Source organism: Sus scrofa, chromosome 4, assembly GCF_000003025.6.
Source record: "Sus scrofa isolate TJ Tabasco breed Duroc chromosome 4, Sscrofa11.1, whole genome shotgun sequence".
Taxonomy (NCBI): Eukaryota; Metazoa; Chordata; class Mammalia; order Artiodactyla; family Suidae; genus Sus; species Sus scrofa.
This window is the reverse complement of record NC_010446.5, coordinates 78527122-78546715: the sequence shown is the minus strand read 5'-3', so window position 1 is coordinate 78546715 and position 19594 is coordinate 78527122. Positions and strand designations below refer to the sequence as shown.

At 38.4% G+C, this 19594-nt stretch overlaps 1 protein-coding gene across 1 annotated transcript in view; it reads left to right on the top strand.

Annotated features, from left to right (window-relative positions):
* Positions 1 to 19230, top strand: part of SNTG1 (syntrophin gamma 1) — a 454631-nt gene extending 435401 nt beyond the window's left edge. Inside the window, exons 18-19 of the mRNA XM_021089413.1 lie at positions 1671 to 1781; positions 15298 to 19230. Coding sequence (XP_020945072.1) covers positions 1671 to 1781; positions 15298 to 15456 — 270 coding nt within the window. The 3' untranslated portion in view covers positions 15457 to 19230. The remainder of the gene's footprint in view (positions 1 to 1670; positions 1782 to 15297) is intronic.

The following is a 19594-nucleotide window of genomic DNA, read 5'->3' as shown; positions in this document are numbered from 1 at the left end:
AGTAGGACCAGGGTTTGCGTGCCCTGTGCCACATTCACCGCAGTAGGGCTGTGGAAGGAACAGCACCAAGACAAGCCCATTTCCTCTGTTGATGGCAGCCTGGGGCAGAGGCACTGAGCCTCCTGGTAGACATTGTTGTCGCTCCCACCGTCTCCCAGAAGCATCACAATTATTCCTGTTCAGGGGCCTCCTTTTCTCAAAATTTGCCATATTCTGTTCTAGTGGAAAAACGCTACTGAACTAATACTTTGAACTCATAGGAAAAAAACCCTGCGATGTACAAAGCAATTTCATGAGCATTTCATCCCATCCATTTTCACAGTGATGCTTTAAAGCAGGATGGTCAAGTATTATTACTTCCAATTTACAGTAGAATGTCCTCAGGCTCCAATAAATTCAGAATCCTGCCCGAAGTCATGTAGCTGATGAACAGGGTATAAAGGGTGGGGTACATTTGAGTACATACAGCTCTAACATCAGCGTGTGTTTGCATTTCATCACGTTGCCCTTTTACCCTCTGGGACATATGCACCATGTAAGGGAAACTAACAATTTCCTGGAAGTCAAATTTAGGTCTCTCTGTGGAGAAGAGGGCACCAAAAGCGAGTCGTTGGGAAGGAGGGGTTTCCGGTCTTTATAATCCTCCTAATCTCATCTCAAAGTACCACTGTCTACAAACGCTCCCAGAAGCAAAAAACGAAGACAAAAATTTGCATATTTTTCTAAGCATCATGCAGACTCAAAGACTCGCTTCCCCACAAAGTCTGCAGAGAACAGATTACTAACCGTGGCTCACTTTCTGCCCTGACTGGAAAGCTCGGGGGGGCAGGTACCTGCTCCCGTAACAGCACCAGCCCCTGGTCCTCAGAACACTGACGCCCCCACTCTCCACGCACCTCACAGCTCACACCGCAGGGAGCCCACGCTGGTCCTCACCAATAGCAGCAGAAATGATACTGTTTCAACAATATCAGTATTCTCTGTCAGCATCACTGTTCTTAACATGGTTGCCGGGTACAGACCCTGAGGGCTGATTGGCCTCCCAGGATGAACAAGTAGCACATCCAATGCTGAGGTTTTAGCTGAACAGCAATCCCGGAAGACGGCTTTTAGCCTCATGTGCTTCTAGACTGAGGTTCTGCAGACCCTCGGGCTGGTCCTGTGAGAGACTTCTGCATCTCATGACCTGTGTCTTGGTCAAGATGAAAGACTGACTGTTTACTCAGGCTGATCTTTCATCTTGACCAAGACTCAGGTCATGAGTTTGAGCTTCAAGAGGAAGTTCCACAATATTATCAATTATTATCACTCCTACTGATGAAAAACCAAGAAATGGAAAATAGGTGTGTTGGGTGATTTACTGGCATGGATTTTGCTCTAAGTGAAGTGTTTTTTTTTTTTTTTCATGATAGTGTCAAACAAATACTCAAACTGATTTATGCATATATATTTGAAATAATTATTTCATGGCAACCAAAGTTATTTCTGGAAATTAAAAGATATATTGAATTCTGAATTATAGCCTTTGATAAATATATTTTCATTTACTTTTGAATATGAGAATATAGTTCTAAAGTAATATGATTAGCTTTTCCAGTTAAAAGAATGATTTCTTGTTTCAAATACAAATGTGCATTGCACTGACTTATCTGCATTTCTCTTCCCTCTAGGCTGTACTTTGGAGGTATAAGTTTTCTCAGCTTAAAGGTTCTTCCGATGACGGCAAGAGCAAAATCAAATTTTTGTTTCAGAATCCAGATACTAAACAGATTGAAGCAAAGGTAAACCCAAATTCATCACATAAGCCACCTCCAACTGCATTAAGGCCATTAAGACGCAGAGGGGAGAAAATTGAGGAGAGTCAAAAGTGCAAAAACAGTCTCTGTTTTCCTTGGAATGTCCCTCAAAACCAAAAGAATAAATTCACTTTACTATTTTATTTTATTTATTTCTCTTTTTGTCTTTTTAGGGCCACTCCCGTGGCATATGGAGGTTCCCAGGCTAGGGGTCCAATCTGAGTTGTAGCTGCTGGCCTATGCCAGAGCCACAGCAACACCAGATCCGAGCCAGATCTGCGACCTACACCACAGCTCACGGCAAGGCGGGATCCTTAACCCACTGAGCGAGGCCAAGGATTGAACCCTCAACCTCTTGGATGCTAGTCGGGTTCATTAACCGCTGAGCCACGACAGGAACTCCCACTTTACAATTTTAATGGTAGATTTTCAATGAAGTGCATTACCTTAAATTACACACAGCAAGTTGCATTTCTTAGTTTTAATTCCCTATAAACTGCATTTGTGTCACACTAAAACAATACACTGGGGACTAAAATAGTCACTTTCTTGGTGCTTTCACATTCTAAATTATAATTTAAAATAATTTGAAGTATTCTGACTCTATCATTATTTATTCCCACTTTGGATATATAAATCCCTAAAGAAAAATATTTTTAAATTGATTCATGTTTCCCCATGTTATCATGTGTTAAATAAAATGAATAAATGAATGATTTTTTCCTTTGCTACATGCAAATTTTCAGTTGTTTTTACCTCATCAGAAAGATTCACTACTTTGATTTTTATCAATATATATATGTGTAAGTATTCAAAATCTGAATGTTTTCCTTAACCCACTATGAAATTCCCAATAACAGTCTTGGGTTTAGAATGAACTATGTAGGAAGTTCCCATTGTGGCTAAGGGGTAACAAGCCCTAGCAGTATCCATGAGGACATAGGTTTGATCGCTGGCCTTGCTCAGTGGGTTAAGGATCCGGCATTGCCCCGAGCTGTGGTGGAGGTTGCATAAGCAGCTCAGATCCGAGTTGCTGTGGCTGTGGCGTAGGCTGGCAGCTATAGCTCTAATTTGACACTTAGCCTGGGAACTTCCATATGCCATGGTTTGGCCCCATGTTTTTTTTTTTTTTGTAAAAGACAAAAAAAAAAAAAAAGAATGAGTTGTAAAGATATCATTTCAGTGTGGATGAAATAATATGTAAGGAATACCAAGGTGAAAAGTCAACTCTATGGAAATGAAAACCCAAATATAAATTTTCCCTGTGGGTTAAAATGGCCATAATTCTGTAACATTCCTGTACTGGTTAAAGCCAGGGGGGTATTGCCCTGACTGCAAAGGCTTCGAGGGACCGACCCCACCCACTCACCCTGACCCCCCCACCCCCCGAGGGCGTGCATGCATGCGCACACAGCTCACAGCCCCCATCTGGTTCAGACCAGAGGTCTCATCCCCTAACAAGACGGCCCCTTCCTCACGTGTCTGCTCGTGAGCATGCCAGAACTTGCTCCAGAGAACATGCATCCCTGCCTTACATTGTCTTTCCTGAGCTTGCACACGACTTTGAACCTGCGCGGCTCCTCTTAGACCCCTGGGGACTATGTCAGAGCTTTCCCAAAGTTTCCAATTATTATCTAGCTTTCCAAGACTTTCTTTTGAATCCCAGGCCAGACGTTGTCTGCCCCAGTGGAAATCTCAGCCTCAGGTTGTCGAGATGCTGCTGGCAGTTTGCTGCTCTTCTATACCCATAGATGGGAGCAGATCCCTCTTCTCTGTTTCCCAGCTTCAAAGAGCTGAGCTCTGAGCCAAAAGCCACACTCAGGACAGAGAATTCCAGGGGGCTGCAGATTCAGGCAGGTTACTGACTCTGCTCTGCCCACTCCGACCCTGCCGAACTCCCTCGGTAAAGTGTTGGTCTCAGTTAGCGAGTATTTTTACTATGGACTTTCTGTTCTCATGTAAGCTCTATGTTAGTTGATTCTACGTTAGTTATTTGTAACAGTCTTGTTCTATCAATTCATTACAACATTTAAATCAACAAATGCGGACGCACTGGGAAATACAGCAATTGGTTCTGATAAGCCTCTGGCCACAGCATCCTACCAACTAATTCATACATAACTGTGCCATATGTGTGTTTTTGCTTAAAGAAGACTTATTTAATGTAATTGTTGACTCGTTGACCTTGAACTCACAGCCAAGGCACCATGACTCGTGTCCACACGTACTTTCTCAAACACAACGTCTTTGCTCTGTGAGCTCAGTGTCTTTGCCATTAGGAACAATGAACAATACCTCAGAACTATGCTTTGTGGAGGGGGAGGATTTTAAACAGTAAAATCACCAATACCGAATAGACTGCAAAAGGCGCCCTTTTCATGTGTGCCTTACAGCGTGAGAGCTGGAACAGGAAGTAAGCCCCTCGCCTCGTTTGAGCACCCCCCCGGAAAGTGCTTGCTGAGGACCTGAAATTGCACACTGTTTTGCACACACACACATCCTGTGAATGCTCCTTGGGTACTGATCTTGGAATTACAAATACGTGTTAGCATCTATGGGTATAGAATCTGTGGGTAATGAAGATCTGCTGTCTGTCGGGGAAGAACTTTCTAAAGAGTCAGTGGCTCAACAGTAAGAGCATATGGTTTTGAGAACGAGACAGGGCTGCCTGCTTTCACCAGGTCTGCTCAGTACTCACTAAGATGTGCAGACAGGACACCTGGGCCGAAAAAGGAAATAAAACTATATTGGTTCACACTCGCTATGATCTTACGTATTGCAATAATTAAGAATCTACCTCTGAAATACTACTTTAACTAATAAATGGCTTTAGCAACATCGTTGTACATAAAAATCAACGTATAATTATCATTTACATTTATAGATACTAGCACTAAACAATTCCCAAGTAAAATTAAGAAAACAGTTCTATTTACAATAGCATCTAAATGAATAAAATAAGAAAATACCTAATGAAAGAAGGGCAAAATTTGTATACTGAAAACAATAGGACATTGTTCTAAGAAGCTAAGAAGATTTGCATAAAGGGGAGACATGCTATATTCACTAATCAGAGAACAATATTGTGAAAGGGGCAGTTTCTCCCTCAACTGAGTAACTGATTCAATAAAACCCTTTCAGAATGCCAGCTGCTTTTATTGTGGAAATTGACAAGCTAATCCTAAAACTACATGAATGCAAGCAGTTCAGAACAGCCAAAATAGAAAAAAACTAAGTTGGAGAACTCACACTTTTTGATTTCAAAAGTTACTACAAATCTATGGAAATCAAGATAGTGTATTGATTACTCTGTCGTAAGGGCAGACGTAGCTTGATGAGATCAAATTGACCATCCCCCAAAATCCCTCACATGATTGTCAATCGATTTTGGACAAGGCTACCAAGGCAGATCAATGGATATAGTACAACTGATGGCTTCATACAAAAGAGTGATTCTGAAACCTTGTATGAAACCATTAAAAAATTAAGACAAAACTTATCTTCGATCTAAATATAAGAGCTGAAACTAAAAATGTGTATTTTGGATTAGGCCACAGTTTCACAGATAGGATAGCAAACTACAAGCCTCAAAAACTATAAACATAACCTACAAAATGGGAGATGGTATTACTTCCTAAGTCTATTACTTAAGCTTATGTTCTGTGTCTTCTAATGTGAAAAGAACACAAATTGAAAAAACATTGGCATTTTTCCTTCAAGGTGGCACGCTTGCGGAAAATTGCCTTTGAAATGGCCATTGAAATGTTGATTGTAATGAAAAATCAAAGTCTCTTGATTGCCACATGCCCACAGTGGTAGATGTTGCTATAGTCAGCATTTCTGTTTTTCCGAATGTTGCTGGTTTGCACAGCATGAGTGACACTTTGGGTAAGAAAACACTTTTAGGGATTTTTGACCAAAAGATCCTTATTTTTAGGCTAATGGTAAGACAGCAGTATATCCTCTCAGTCACTTTATTACTATAAAACCAAAACTACACGTTTAATACAGTTATGACTAAAACTCTTTTATTGTGAGATTCAAATTCACAAGAAGTTAGCAGACCAGAAAAGAGATGCTCCTTATACCCTCATCCAGCTTCCTTCAGTGGGTGTGCCTCCTGTGACTCCAGTGTAATATAAACACAGGACTTGGACGTGATGCCTAATGGGTAGAGTTCTATGGAAGTTGTAGCAAAATGAAGGGATGACAGCAGCAAAAACACTATTAAGAGGGAAGTTGCTATGTTACTAAAAAAAAAAAAAGCAAAAAACAAACAAACAAAAACTATCCTAAAAATTAGCAGAAGGAAGGCAACAATAAAGATTAAAGAATCAATAAATAAACTAGAGAATACACAAACAATAGAAAAAATCAGGAAAACGAAGAGTTGTGTTTTTTGGAAAGAAAAATATAATTTAAAAACTCTTAAAGAAAAAAGAGATACTCGAATAAATAAGACAGAAAACAAAAAAAGCCAACATTAAAATGGATAACACAAATAAAAAGGATAGGGGACTAGTATGAACAATTGTACACCAACAAATTGGATACTTGGAAGAAACTGATAAATTCATAGAGACATACAAACTATGAATACTGAATCAAGAAGAAATAGCAAGTGTGAATAGAGCAATAACAAACAAGGGCGACGAACAGTAATCAAAACGTTCCAACAAAGAAGAGCCCAGGACCAAAAGGCTGCAAAGGTGAATTCTTTTAAAAAATTCAAAGAAGAATTAACACCAAACTTTCTTAAACCTTTCTAAAATATAGAAGAGAAAACACTCCCAAAATGATTTTGTGAAGTTAGCATCACCCTGGTTCCAAATCCAGACAAGGACAGCATAAGAACAGAAAACTCGTAGTTCCTGTTGTGGCTCAGTGGTTAACAAATCTGACTAGGAATGATGAGGTTGCAGTTCCTTCCCTGGCCTTGCTCAGTGGTTTAAGGATCTGGCGTTGCTGTGAGCTGTGGTGTAGGTCTCAGACGCGGCTTGTATCAGGCATTGCTCTAGCTGTAGCGTAGGCTGGCGGCTACAGCTCCAATTAGACCCCTAGCCTGGGAACCTCCATATGCTGTGGGTACGGCCCAAGAAATGGCAAAAAGACAAAAAAAAAAAAAAAAAAAAGAACGGAAAACTACAGGCCAACATCCCTCAGGAACACTGATGCAAAAATCCTTGGTAAAACACTAGCCAGTCAAATTCAAAAGTATATTAAAAGGATTATATAATGCATCCAAAGTGCAATTTATACCTGAGAGATGTGTGGTTCAACATACAAAAATGAATCAATGTGATATACAATATTAACAGAATAAAAGATTTGTTAAAAGATCTTTTCAATAAATACAGAAAAGCATTTCATAAAACTCATTATCCTTTCATGATGAAAACTCCAACAAAATAGTTACAGAAAGAACATTCCTCAACATAATAAAGCCATGTTTGTAAAACCAACAATTAACATCATAATCTATAGGGAAAAATGGAAAGTGTTTCTTCTAAGATCTGGAACAAGGCAAAGATACCCACTCATGTCACTACTATTTAACATAGTACTGAAAGTGGTAGTCAGAGCAATCAGGCAAGAAAAGGAAATAAAAGGCACCCAAATTGGAAAGAAATAAGTAAAATTATTTCTGTTTTTACTTGATAACATGAATGTATATATAGAAGAAACTTCAAGTCTCCACATGCACAACATTGTTAGAACCAAGAAACAAATTTAACAAAGTTGTAGTGTACAAAATTGACATGTGAAAGTCAGTTTATCACTATACATTCACAATGAGCTATCTGAAAGGGAAATTAAGAAAACAATCCCATTCCCAATAGCAACAAAAAGAAAAAATTACATAGGAATTAACATAAACAAAGAGGTGAAAAATGTGTTCACTGAAGTTTATAAAACATTGATGAAGGAAATTTTCAGAGTCACAGATAAATGAAAAGATATCCTCTGTTCATGAAATGGAAGAATAAACAGTTAAAATATCCACATTATCCAAAGTGATCTACAGAGTCAATGCAATATCTATGTGTTTTACAGAATTAGAAAAAAATCCTAAATTCATATAGAACTGCAAAAGAGCCAGAATAGCTAAAGGAATCTTGAGTAAGAAGAAAAAAGCTGGAAGTATCACAATTCCTAATTTCAAATTATATTACAAAGCTATAGTAATCAAAACAGTATGGTACAGGTATAAAAATAGACACATAGCCCAAGGGAACAAAACAGCACACATTTATGGTCATCTGATCATTGGCAAGGATTTCAAGGATACACAATGAAAGCATGGTCCCTAACAAGTGATGCTGGGAAAACTGGATATCCGTGCAAAAGAATGAAATTGGACCACAATCTCACATTATACATAAAAGTCAACTCAAAATGGATTAAACACTTAAATATACTAACTGAAGCCATAAAACTCCCAGAAGAGAACATAGGAAAAATACCTTCCCAACATTGCTCTTGGCAATAATATTTTGGATATGACACCAAAATCATGGGCAACAAAAGCCAAAACAAACAAGTGGGACTGCATCAAACTAAAAGGCTTTGCTCAGCAAAGAAAATAATCAGGAAAATAAAAAGGCATTCTACAGAAGGGGAAAAATCATTTGCAAACTCTATATCCAATAATGAGTTATTAATTTCCTAAATATATAGGGAACTTACACAACTCAGTATGAAAAATACAAATAACACAATTCAAATGAGCACAATCTTTCAGTTATGCAAGATTAACACAGGGTTGATGGTAGGTCTTAGCATCGTATACCTGAGATTTGCAGAGAGGATAATAGTAAATATTCTCCCCCCCCCCCACACACACACACGGTAGTGATAGAGTGGACAATATGCTAATTAGCTTGATTGTACAATGTATACATATATCAAAACATCAAGTCATACACCTGAAATGCACAATTTTATATGTCTGATATCCCAATAAAGCTACCAAAAAAAAAAAAAAGAGAAAATTTGGACCAGTGTTTTCAAGATGGAGGCTATTACAGTGTTTCTTTTAAAAATGATTTTAAAAGTGTTAAAATGGTGTATGAATTGACGAACAATGAACACAATTCTTGCTATATGTAGTAAGTAGACAACTTTAAAGGAAACATTGTGGTAGTACATAACAGGTTCTCAGTTACAAGGCAAAACATTACAATCAGAGCTGATGTAACAAATTCCCCAATTTGGGGAATACGATTGTTTGAGTTGCCATACATAATACAAGATTAAAAATTCTAATTTGCAGTGGTTAACAATCTGACTAGGAACCATGAGGTTGCGATTCGATCCCTGGCCTTGCTCAGTGGGTTAAGGATCCAGTGTTGCTGTGAGCTGTGGTGCAGGTTGCAGACGGGGCTCGGATCCTACGTTGCTGTGGCTCTGGTGTAGGCCAGTGGCTACAGCTCCGATTAGACCCCAAGCCTGGGAACCTCCATATGCCATGGGAGCAGCTCAAGAAAAGACAAAAGTAAAATAAAATAAAATAAATAAATAGTATTTAAGTTTTGGGTTGTGAAAAAGTCTCAGAAATACTGAAAAAAGTCTTGTGGATTTTCATGGGAGTTGGAGGAACATGCTTTGTTTTTTGTTTTTGTTGTGGCTTTTGGAGTGTTATGGTTATATAAGGCCCGTGCTATAAATTTCCCTTCTGTTTTCCAAAGCCTCATTAAACCTCCCAGAACTTCCCTAGTAGAGATGGGGGAATGGTTCACAGTGGAAGTCATGAGCAGTATTGCAGTTATTTGACAATTTATTAGAAAGCTCACTATCACTATTGGGTACTTTTTTTTTTTGTCTTTTTGCCTTTTCTAGGGCCGCTCTTGCGGCATATGGAGGTTCCCAGGCTAGGGGTTGAATCAGAGCTATAGCTACCAGCTTACACCAGAGCCACAGCAACACGGGATCCGAGCCGCATCTGCGACCTACACCACAGCTCACAGCAACGCCATATCCTTAATAGTGGGTACTTTTAAGAAGTGTTTTATTTGTAATGTTATTAGAGACACTAGTCCATCCAGTGTCCATAGTTGTCCATAACTAAATTTTCTAGATAAAAAATGTGTTGTTTACTAGTTTTAATATTTTATCTTTATGGATCTATACTTTAAAAATTATAATTTGATATAATGTGGCCAGACAGTCCCCTGACTTCAAAACAGGCTGTCTTCTAAAAGCATTACTGTCGTTTCATTCATTGAAATTCATGACCATTCCCCCCATGGAAACACTATTAAAATATTTTCTAAACTAGGGTATACAGCATGTTAATCCTAAATTACTGGATTTAAGGTCTGGCAGCCAAGGTAGTGCTTTCTGTACAATAAGAGAGGGGAGAAGGAAAAAGGAAATTGCTTTTTTATTTAGTGGAACAGTGTAGAGCTTGGAAACATTTTTAAATAGACTTCTGTCCCCAAACCCTTTCCTGCCCTCAATCTCCATGGCCTTGGAGACTCCAAGCCACTGTAAGAGACCTGCCCAGATAATGCCAGGTTTAGTGAGACTTAACTCAGAAATTGAGGATTGAGTTCCAGCAATGCTGCTTTCCAGCTATTCTCTATAAATCTTCATTTTCTCATTATAAATGGTGGATAAAAGTGCTGCCTAAAGGATTGCCCCAGGGACGGCACATTCTGGCGTTTGAAGGGAAGGACTGACTAACGTGGGAAAGGAACATTCCGCGTGCTCAGTGAGGGTCTGTCAGATCCCACTAAAGAATCCATGATGTGCTGAAGTTCGCCTTTGGAGGAGAATGGCTGGTAATCTAAGCAAATTTCTAGTTGGCATTTGAGGGTCTCATAAATCCAGAAGTTTAATTTTCCCAGAACCCAGCAGGGATTTGGGCTAAAGGCTCTCCCTCTGCATCGAAAATGAAGGATCAGCGTCCCGCCTGTCCTGCTTTTCACAATTTCTGACTCATTGGGAACCAAGGTTTTCTAAAACTCCAAGATCCTTCTCCTTTCACTACAAATTCTCTAGAGCACCAGCTGTTTTGATGACAGGGAAGAAAAATGAGCCCCAGGCAGGCTCCTGCTCCTTAATGCAGGGCTTTCATCCTGTTTAGTGGTGCTTCCTGCTGTAGGAGGAACTGGGGCAGCTGGAAGTAAATCAGGAGGAAATGGTCATCGGAGTGTGTGTGTGCACAAGCGTGTGTGTGTGTGTGTGTGTGTGTGTGTGTGTGTGTGTGTGGTGAGTTCTCTGGTGGTCTAGTGGTTAGGATTTGTGCTGCAGCCCAGGTTTGATCCCTGGTCTAGGAAATGTGATCCCACACCCAGCCACTGCATGCGTCAGCCAAAAGGAAAATAAATAAATACAACTTGCTCTGTCTAAAGTTTTAGTTCAAATGGTTGATTGGATTAGGATGAGGACTGTGTGATAAAGGAGAAATCTGGGCAGGATATTTCTCTACCTTTACAACAGCCTCTAAACTCCTGGGAGTCACTGAGGATTCAGAATCATTTTTATTTCTCACTGAGAATGTTTTTATCCTTGTACGTAACTTATTTTTCAAATCTCTTATATTCTCCATAGGGATTTTGTGTTTTATTTACCCATATGTTAAGAATCCCAATTTATTTTAACTTGATAAACTTTGAAACTTAAAGCAGCATCTTTTAGGAAAGAAAAATATATTAACTGCTTCCAAAATAAATAGCTGTAAAGGCAACACGTCCATGGTATGGTGTACTTTTTTTTCCTTTTTGCCAAAAAATCACCATTTACCTATTCTATGGGTGATATAGAAAAAATGTAATAGTATTTCTATTTAATATTAGTGAAGACATTTTGAAAATCAGAATTTTAAGAATAAAGTTACACTTGAAAGCATTTTCCAAGGAGTTAAATTAGCTCCAAATGTGGGGTATGGTAACTGGGTACGGCCTTATCCTCTCATAATAACAATAATAGCAAAATTACAAAAATCATGAAAGCAAATGAAAATGGAAAAAATAAACTGAATTTCAACCTGAAAAATGAATTATTTGATTATAAAACAAGTACCATGGAATTATTTTGAAGCTGTGTTTATTTTAGAATCCTTTGCACTTGTATTAGGGCTCACAGTTTACGTCAGGTAGAACTTTTCCCCAAGTGAGTTTCCAAAGTCCTCTCCTTCAAATATGTGGTCCCTTGGAGACCCTGTTGTGGCTCAGTAGAAACGAGTCTGACTAGCTCCATGATGGTGCAGGTTCGATCCCTGGCCTTGCTCAGTGGGTTAAAGATCCAATGTTGCTGTGAGCTGTGGTGTAGGTCACAGATGAGGCTTGGATCTGGTGTTGCTGTGGCTGTGGTGTAGGCCAGTGGCTACAGCTCAGATTCGACCCCTAGCCTGGGAACCTCCATATGCTACGAGTGCAGTCCTAAAAAGACAAAAATAAAATAAAATAAGATAAAATCAATCAAATTTATGGTCCCAGATATCAAGGATTTGGCCATCATCTTCCCATTCGCTGAATAATTTAGTACTAAAATGGTATAAATGTGATACTAGCATATGGCAGTATCTTATTTTCTTTAAAGGAATGACACAAGATATTATTACGCAAGATGATATTATATCAAGATCCTAGAAGTAGTCAAGACTTTGAAAGTAAACAGTTAAGTAGAGGCTGGCAATGAAAAGTCTCCACTTTATCCACCAACCCTGTAATAGAAGTCAGGAGGTAGAGTTAAACAATAACCCAGTGACCCAAACCACAAAGAGGTCCATCCAGGCTATATTCTAAGGAATCCACAATGCAGATGAAGAGAGGAAACTGAAAGTGTCCAGAAACAATAGGCTGGAATCTGTTCTGTGCCCATGAACACTGCGGTGCCAAAAGAATTGACTTTTATCGGCCACATACATGTCTCAAATCGCTGTACCTTAGGGCATTTTAGGAAAGCAAATGTGAATATGGGTTGGATTTCCAGAATGGCATGGAAAGGCCTTCTGAAATGGCACTTATCTGGAAAAGCAATGAGAACAGTCAAAATGATCAGAATTGACTTTTTCAGAACTCTGGAAATTAACCAAATGTTTGCAATAACTGTAGAGCATTTGTTAGACACAAGGCAGTCTGGGGAGCTTTGTGGTGTTTAACTTGCCCTGTTCCTGTCACCCTCTCCAGAGCTCCAATATCACTCTGAAACCTTGAAAATAGGCAGCCTAGACTTAGAAAATGTGGGAGCTGTGAAATCAGTAGCCCAGCTGTCACTGAAGACTGCAGACTGGGCTTGGAGCTCCACAAAACCCCTGTCCCCAGAAAACGGTAGAAATTTGATTTGTCTGGAAGCTCCCTTAAAAGCCTCCTGGCAGTGCTTGTCATCACTGGATGTGACTCAGACCTTGCTCAATGGGAAAACCCACCCAAGGTTATTTACCAGAAACAGTCAGCAGCAGGCGTATAAGGCTGCAGCTCCCTGAGTTGGTGATAACTTTTATACAGGTGTGATCTTGATTTCCATCCTTCCCATCTAATGATGCTGATCATCTTTTCATTTCCCTGCTGGCCAGTTGGATGTCTTCTTTGAAAAAATGTCTAGTCGTATGTTCTGCCCATTTTTTGAACAGATTTTTTTTTTTTTTGCTATTTATATATTTGTTGGATATTAAGCCCTTATCAGATTTATGATTTGCAGATATTTCCCCCATTCAGTAACTAACTTTTTCATTGTTGATGATTCCTTTGCTATGCAGATTTCTCATTTAACACAGTCCCACTTGTTTATTATTACTTTTGTTGCCTGTGCTTTTGGTGTCAAATGCAAAAATCATCACTAAGACCAATGTCAAGAACCTCACCACCTGTGTTTTCTTCTGAAAGTTTTAGGGTGTCAGGTCTTACATTCACATCTTTAACCATTTTGAGTTATTTTTTTGTTTAAATTATAGGATAGAGGTCCAGTTTATTTCTTTTGAAAGTGGCTGTCCAGTTTTCCCCACACCATTTATTGAAGAGACTATTCTTTCCCCCTTATATATTCTTGCCTTTTTATTTGTAATTTACTGACCATACACTTGTGGTTTTATTTCTGGACTCTCTGTTCTGTTCCAGTGATTTTTGTATCTGGTTTTATGCCAGTACCATACTCTTTGATTATTATAGCTTTAGAGTATAGTTGAAATCAGGGGAAATTGATGCCTCCAGCTTCGTTCTCAGGATGTCTTTGGCTAGCCAGGTACTTTTGTGGTTCCATACAAAATTTAAGATTGTTTCATTTCTGTGAAAAATGCCATTTTGATAGGAATTGCATTGGTTCTGCAGATTGCTTTAAGTAGTATGGACATTTTAACAATATTAAGTCTTCTAATCCTTGAGCACAAAATAGTTTTCCATTTATTTGTGTTTTATTCCATTTCTCTTATCAGTGTCTTATGGTTTTCAGTGAATAGATCTTTCACTTCATAGGTTAAATTTATTCCTTGGTATTTTATTCTTTTTGACACCATGGTAAGTGGGATTATTTTCTTAATTTCTCCTTCTGATAGTTCATTGTTAGTGTACACTTATTTTGCATCTTAACTCTTTACTGAATTGTTATGATTTTTTAATAGATCTTTGCTTTGTCAGCAACCCCATATGCTTTATAACCCTCTCGTTCTCTCTGTGACAAGTTTATCCCATAGACCTCATTAGGCACATATTTTTATTTGTCTTCTCTCTGTCCTTTTGGAATTCTGACATTTTTATGAGACTATTGAGGGTTTTTCATAAAAATACTTGAGATATCAGCTTTAAAAGTCTATCCTGAGCACCACCTCATGATTTTACAATTAGTCTGATACCATTTGTGGTTGGAAAGAACTGTTCTATCATTTTGTTACCACTGGTATATGGTACATTTCCTTAAATATCCAAAATGGGAAATGTGTTTCTAAAAATCCAATTAGTGATATTTTTAACAACCAAGTACAACAACAAAAATTAATTAAATTTAAAATCAATGTATGCATTATATTTTGGAAGTGAACCAGTTGGCTTCTCGTGTGGCAAACATTCATATCCGTTTGCTTTCAGTATTTCATATTCATTATCCTATGACAAATAGCAACTTATTCTAAAGAATAGTGAGGAAAGCTCTTTAATTATTCCGATCCAAATTTTTCATTTGACTTGTGTATAAAGAGATAAAAAATACTTCTAAAACTAGTTTCCTCTTTACTTACACCTTATCAAGAGTAAAATTTTAATCTGGTCAAATACATTTCTATGCAGCTTTTATCAATATTGAAAATACTTTCACAGAGGATAAGAAGCTTAGTCTTTCCAGCTCGTGACCCTCCATATTTTGAAGTAAATCTGCAATACATATGAAATTAATACATTGAACAAAAATGCCTATGGTTTCTGTACATTAGGTTTAATTGATTCCAGTTAACTTTACTGCACTTGAGAGAAAAGGTCTAGCTATTATATAATTGCCTAGTCATTTTCAATGTTTTTTAAGGAAATTGATTTTGAATTTATGGGCCCCATTTCTCTTTCACTTTCAGGAGCTGGAATTTTCCAATCTATTCGCTGTTCTTCACTGTATTCATTCATTCTTTGCTGCCAAAGTAGCCTGTTTGGACCCTCTCTTTTTAGGCAGTCAGGCTGCTGCTTCTGCTGCTTCCAGCTCCAGTATGTCGAGCAAAGCCAAGTCCCTGACTTGACAGTTGGCACCCTGCTCCCTGTGACTTGTAAACAGAATGCTCATGCTCATCGCTTCAAACACTGGAAAAGCAATCCCATCACCAAGTCAGCAGTGAAGTCAGGTTGACATTTCAGCACGAAGAGGTTCATAGGGTCTCAAAAGCATTTCTGTTTGGAAGCCTCTGTGATGTACCCTCAAGGAACAGACTAGCTTGCTCTCCCTCAGCGGATGGTACCAGAATGGCACTCTCATCAAAGTGAAGACGAAAGAATGAATGACTTGAGTATGTAAATAATATAAAATTGTAAGCTACCTATAAATAAAAACACCCATTAAATGGTTCTGTATTTTAGATTATTTTGTATGACAAGTACGTGTTTGGTCTGATCACGGACTCAGGCCCGGTCGTATCAGGAGTGACCTAAAGCAGGCTGATACCATAGGGCTGGGAGACCACCATGCTAAAGCCCTCATCGAAGAAGAAAGCACTTTAACTTGCTGCTGTAGACCTGGAGTCCTCAGCCCGTGCCGGGCCTAGCACTTCAAGTTTGCAGGTCTTACTGGCAGGTGTTGCTGAGAGTTGCAAAGGGATAATCACCTTTTACCTATGACAGACACGCTGTGCAATGGACTGTTTCTTCCTTGGGTCACTGACACTGTATGTTGTATTTGCTCCCAGGGTCCTTCAAAGATGCCAAAATGTGTCCATTGGATGGTGAAGGAAGGAAACATCCACAAGCCTCTTGTTCTGTCCTTTGTTTAAAGAGATTTGTGTTTTACCCGGGATATATTATCAAATCAAAACTTCGAAACCTTTTGTTGACCCCAGAAACTTTTGTAGAGAAAACATGATCACCAAATGTGATGTAAGAAACACTTGTTTGCAATCCCAACCCTCCCTGTTAACCCTGGACCGGAATGTCCCCAGACAGCAAAAGCTTTTCCTTACATTGGCTGGATATCGTTTCTCCACTTCACTTGGACTTTATGAGATGAAGGTGAGATACGAAAATAAAATTTCAAATTTCCATCTTCCCATGTCATAAAGAGTTGTTTTAGGCATCTTCTCTTAGGAATGTAAGTGTGAAGGAGTTGGAAATCTGAAAGCACTGATGTTTGACTCAGATCCCAGGTGACTCAGAGCTCTTTGTATGACATTCTCTGTTCTTCAATCCAGCTGTACTGAGATCTGCTTTTAAATAACCAGCTGCCTAGTTAGAAAAAAAAATTACCTTTTCATTAACACATCTGTTCCCAAATAAATCAAACGTTGGACATTTCTTTATGAAGATGACCAAGTATCTAATAAGATGGTTTGATTTTTCTTCCTGAATAGAAGGGGAAAGTGGCACTCGAGAAGGAAACAAAATTATTCGTCAAAGGACACATGAACATTATAATGAAAAAATGAACAGCAAACTATCCCCATAGTCACTATAAATTATTAACCCACTTTGCATCTGATTAGAACCTCAGCACGCTCAGTTGAAAAGGGACAGTGAGGGTTCATAATTGTACCCGGGCAAGTTTTAAGTTCAGCCTAGGGCATCTTATAAAACGAACCGTGGCAAACAGGACAAAATGTAGTTTTAACATAATTTATTTGGACTATCAAACTAAATACATGCCCATAATTGGGATAACACTACCAAATCATTGCTCACCTGTTTTTGAGCAAACCCAATGCTCTTTTGAAACCAGAAGCCCACCACAGCCAGGCTTCAGGAGGCCCCTGATGAGCTTAGAAGGAAGGAGCAGAGAGGGAGGCATCTGCCTGGGGCCTGAAGCCTGGCATCCCATTTGCCATAGAGTCTCTGTCCCCAGGTCAGGCTGTGTCTCCGTGCACCCCCGGGGGAAACATCCTCATGACCCTGGTGTGGTCATCAGTCTACAGGCAATATGCAATGGGCTAGTTTGCCTAAAGAAAAAAAAAGTTTCAAAACTTTTTACAAGTGTAGTGTAATCATTTTTAAAAAGTCAGATTTTGTAAAAGCTCTATTTAAAAAAAATACAAAAGGTCAGTTCGATTAAATATCCTTTTGCATATCATTAAATCTTCGATCCTGTGTTTGTGTGTATGATAAAAGATGCACAATGACGTGTGGGTACATACGTTCCTCATAGAACATACATGCCTACACGTATATGTATGTGTATATAAGAAGATGCCAATCACAAATTAGATAGAATATATTTCAAATACATATACTTAATATACTTTAAATTTCCATTGTAAATTGTAACTGGAATTAAAATTTATGACAATACCATATTGTGTTTATTTTTGATACTATTGAAAAAAAAAAAAAAACACAGGCCTAAATTGATACTTTACATGATTAGTGGAGAAGCCACCTATTACAAAAGAACTATTTTGATTTTCATCAGTTAGCAAATAGCATTTAACGTTTTCTTTGACTGTGCAATGATTACACCTGTCATTTGCTACTTGGACTACTTGAATGAGAGTTTAGAAATGAAGAAAAATACCCTGATACACCTCTATTTCTCATATAATTTAGGTTTAGACGCATGAGATTTATTCATCAGATACTGGTTTGTATGAGAGCACATTTTAACAACAGAATGCTTCATTATGCATTAACCTCTCCAGTGCCTTGGCATATGCACGCGTGTGTGTGCATGTGTACACAGGTATACATGTATGTGCACATATATGTAAACAGGTGTATGTGTGTATGCACACTAAAGGTTCATTAGAGTGTACATAGTACAAGCCCAAAGGGAATGTTACATTTTATGTACGTGGGTCAGAGAAGGGAGTTCGGATATCATCTGAAATCTTTGCTAACGACTATAATAATGTATTTTGCCTGATAAAGAATAAAATTCATTTAAGCCGAAGTATACTAAAGCAGGGGCGTTTTTAATTTGTTATATTGCAAGAGTATTTATTTCAAAAATATTTTAATAGGTAAAGTAAGTGTGATGTGTACCCTGATATTTACCACCCAATAATATTTTTAAGAGAAAATAATCAGCCAATCATTTCTTGCCCATTTTTCCATCATGTACCCACTTCGAGTTTTAAAATCTTTTTCCAGGAAACTGTCCGTCAGCAAGAAGAAACATAATTCCTTGAAAATAAATGTCAGTCCCATATTCACTGTCAGCACAGAGACTGTCCTTTGGGCACCTTAGTTTCAAGTCAAAGGCTTCCCTCAGTTCCAGAAACAAAGCTTGTTCATAAACTTTGTCTACATTGAATACTGGGTTTGAGAACTGCTTGATTTATGACTGTGGAAAAGTCATCATCCCACCCATCATTTGGAATTACTGCTGGGCATGGGCAAAGTAGGGAAGCTTGAAAGGCACAGGGACAGTCTTGCGCTTGACTCTTTAAGGTGAGTGTGGATGTTCCGAGAAGAATAACACTTTCCCTCCCTTAACACTGTGGTCCTCACGGCTCCCCAGAAGGAACTGCTTTATTCATACCTCTAAAACTCTTGTTTATGGTTTATTCTTATTCCTAATTCTTTAAAATCATAATTCACTTATTTGCACATTTGACGTTGCTTTTAAAAACAAAGAAAATATTATAAATGTTATATATTTTATACATATTAAAATGCAGTGAAAATACTGGAACTATGAAATGTAAATATATTTATTTCACTTTTAATTGTTTCGGTGGATGTTTGTAAAATGGCAATTAATATCTGTGACAAAAACTTGTCACTTTGTTCTTGAAGTTCCTTAATGTACTACTAATACAACTGTACCTTTTTTAATGATGTATACTGGAAAATAAAAACAAATACTTTTTACTACATCTGTGTCTTCACGTTTTGGGCCAGTGGTGAGCTGTCTGCTTTGGGTGCGTACCTCTTAACACACGATCTGTTTTGCTTCATTAATATTTACGAAGGATAGATATCTGACCCCTAAAAGGCCCTAAACATTGAACAAAGCGGCTATGTGCCAAATTGCTTAAGCCAGCAGAGTCACAGTGTCTAAAAGCAAGGCCCCTTTGATAGGCTCACAAATGTCCGTTATGAGTGACCCTCCCGAGAGCACTGGTTGGCCAAGGGCATCATTTTCTGATCCTTTGTGACTGAGAAGCAGCTCATCACTTCATGTCACATGAGACCACAGCTGTCTTCCAGGGAATTATAGTGCCATAAGAGAGCATGAGC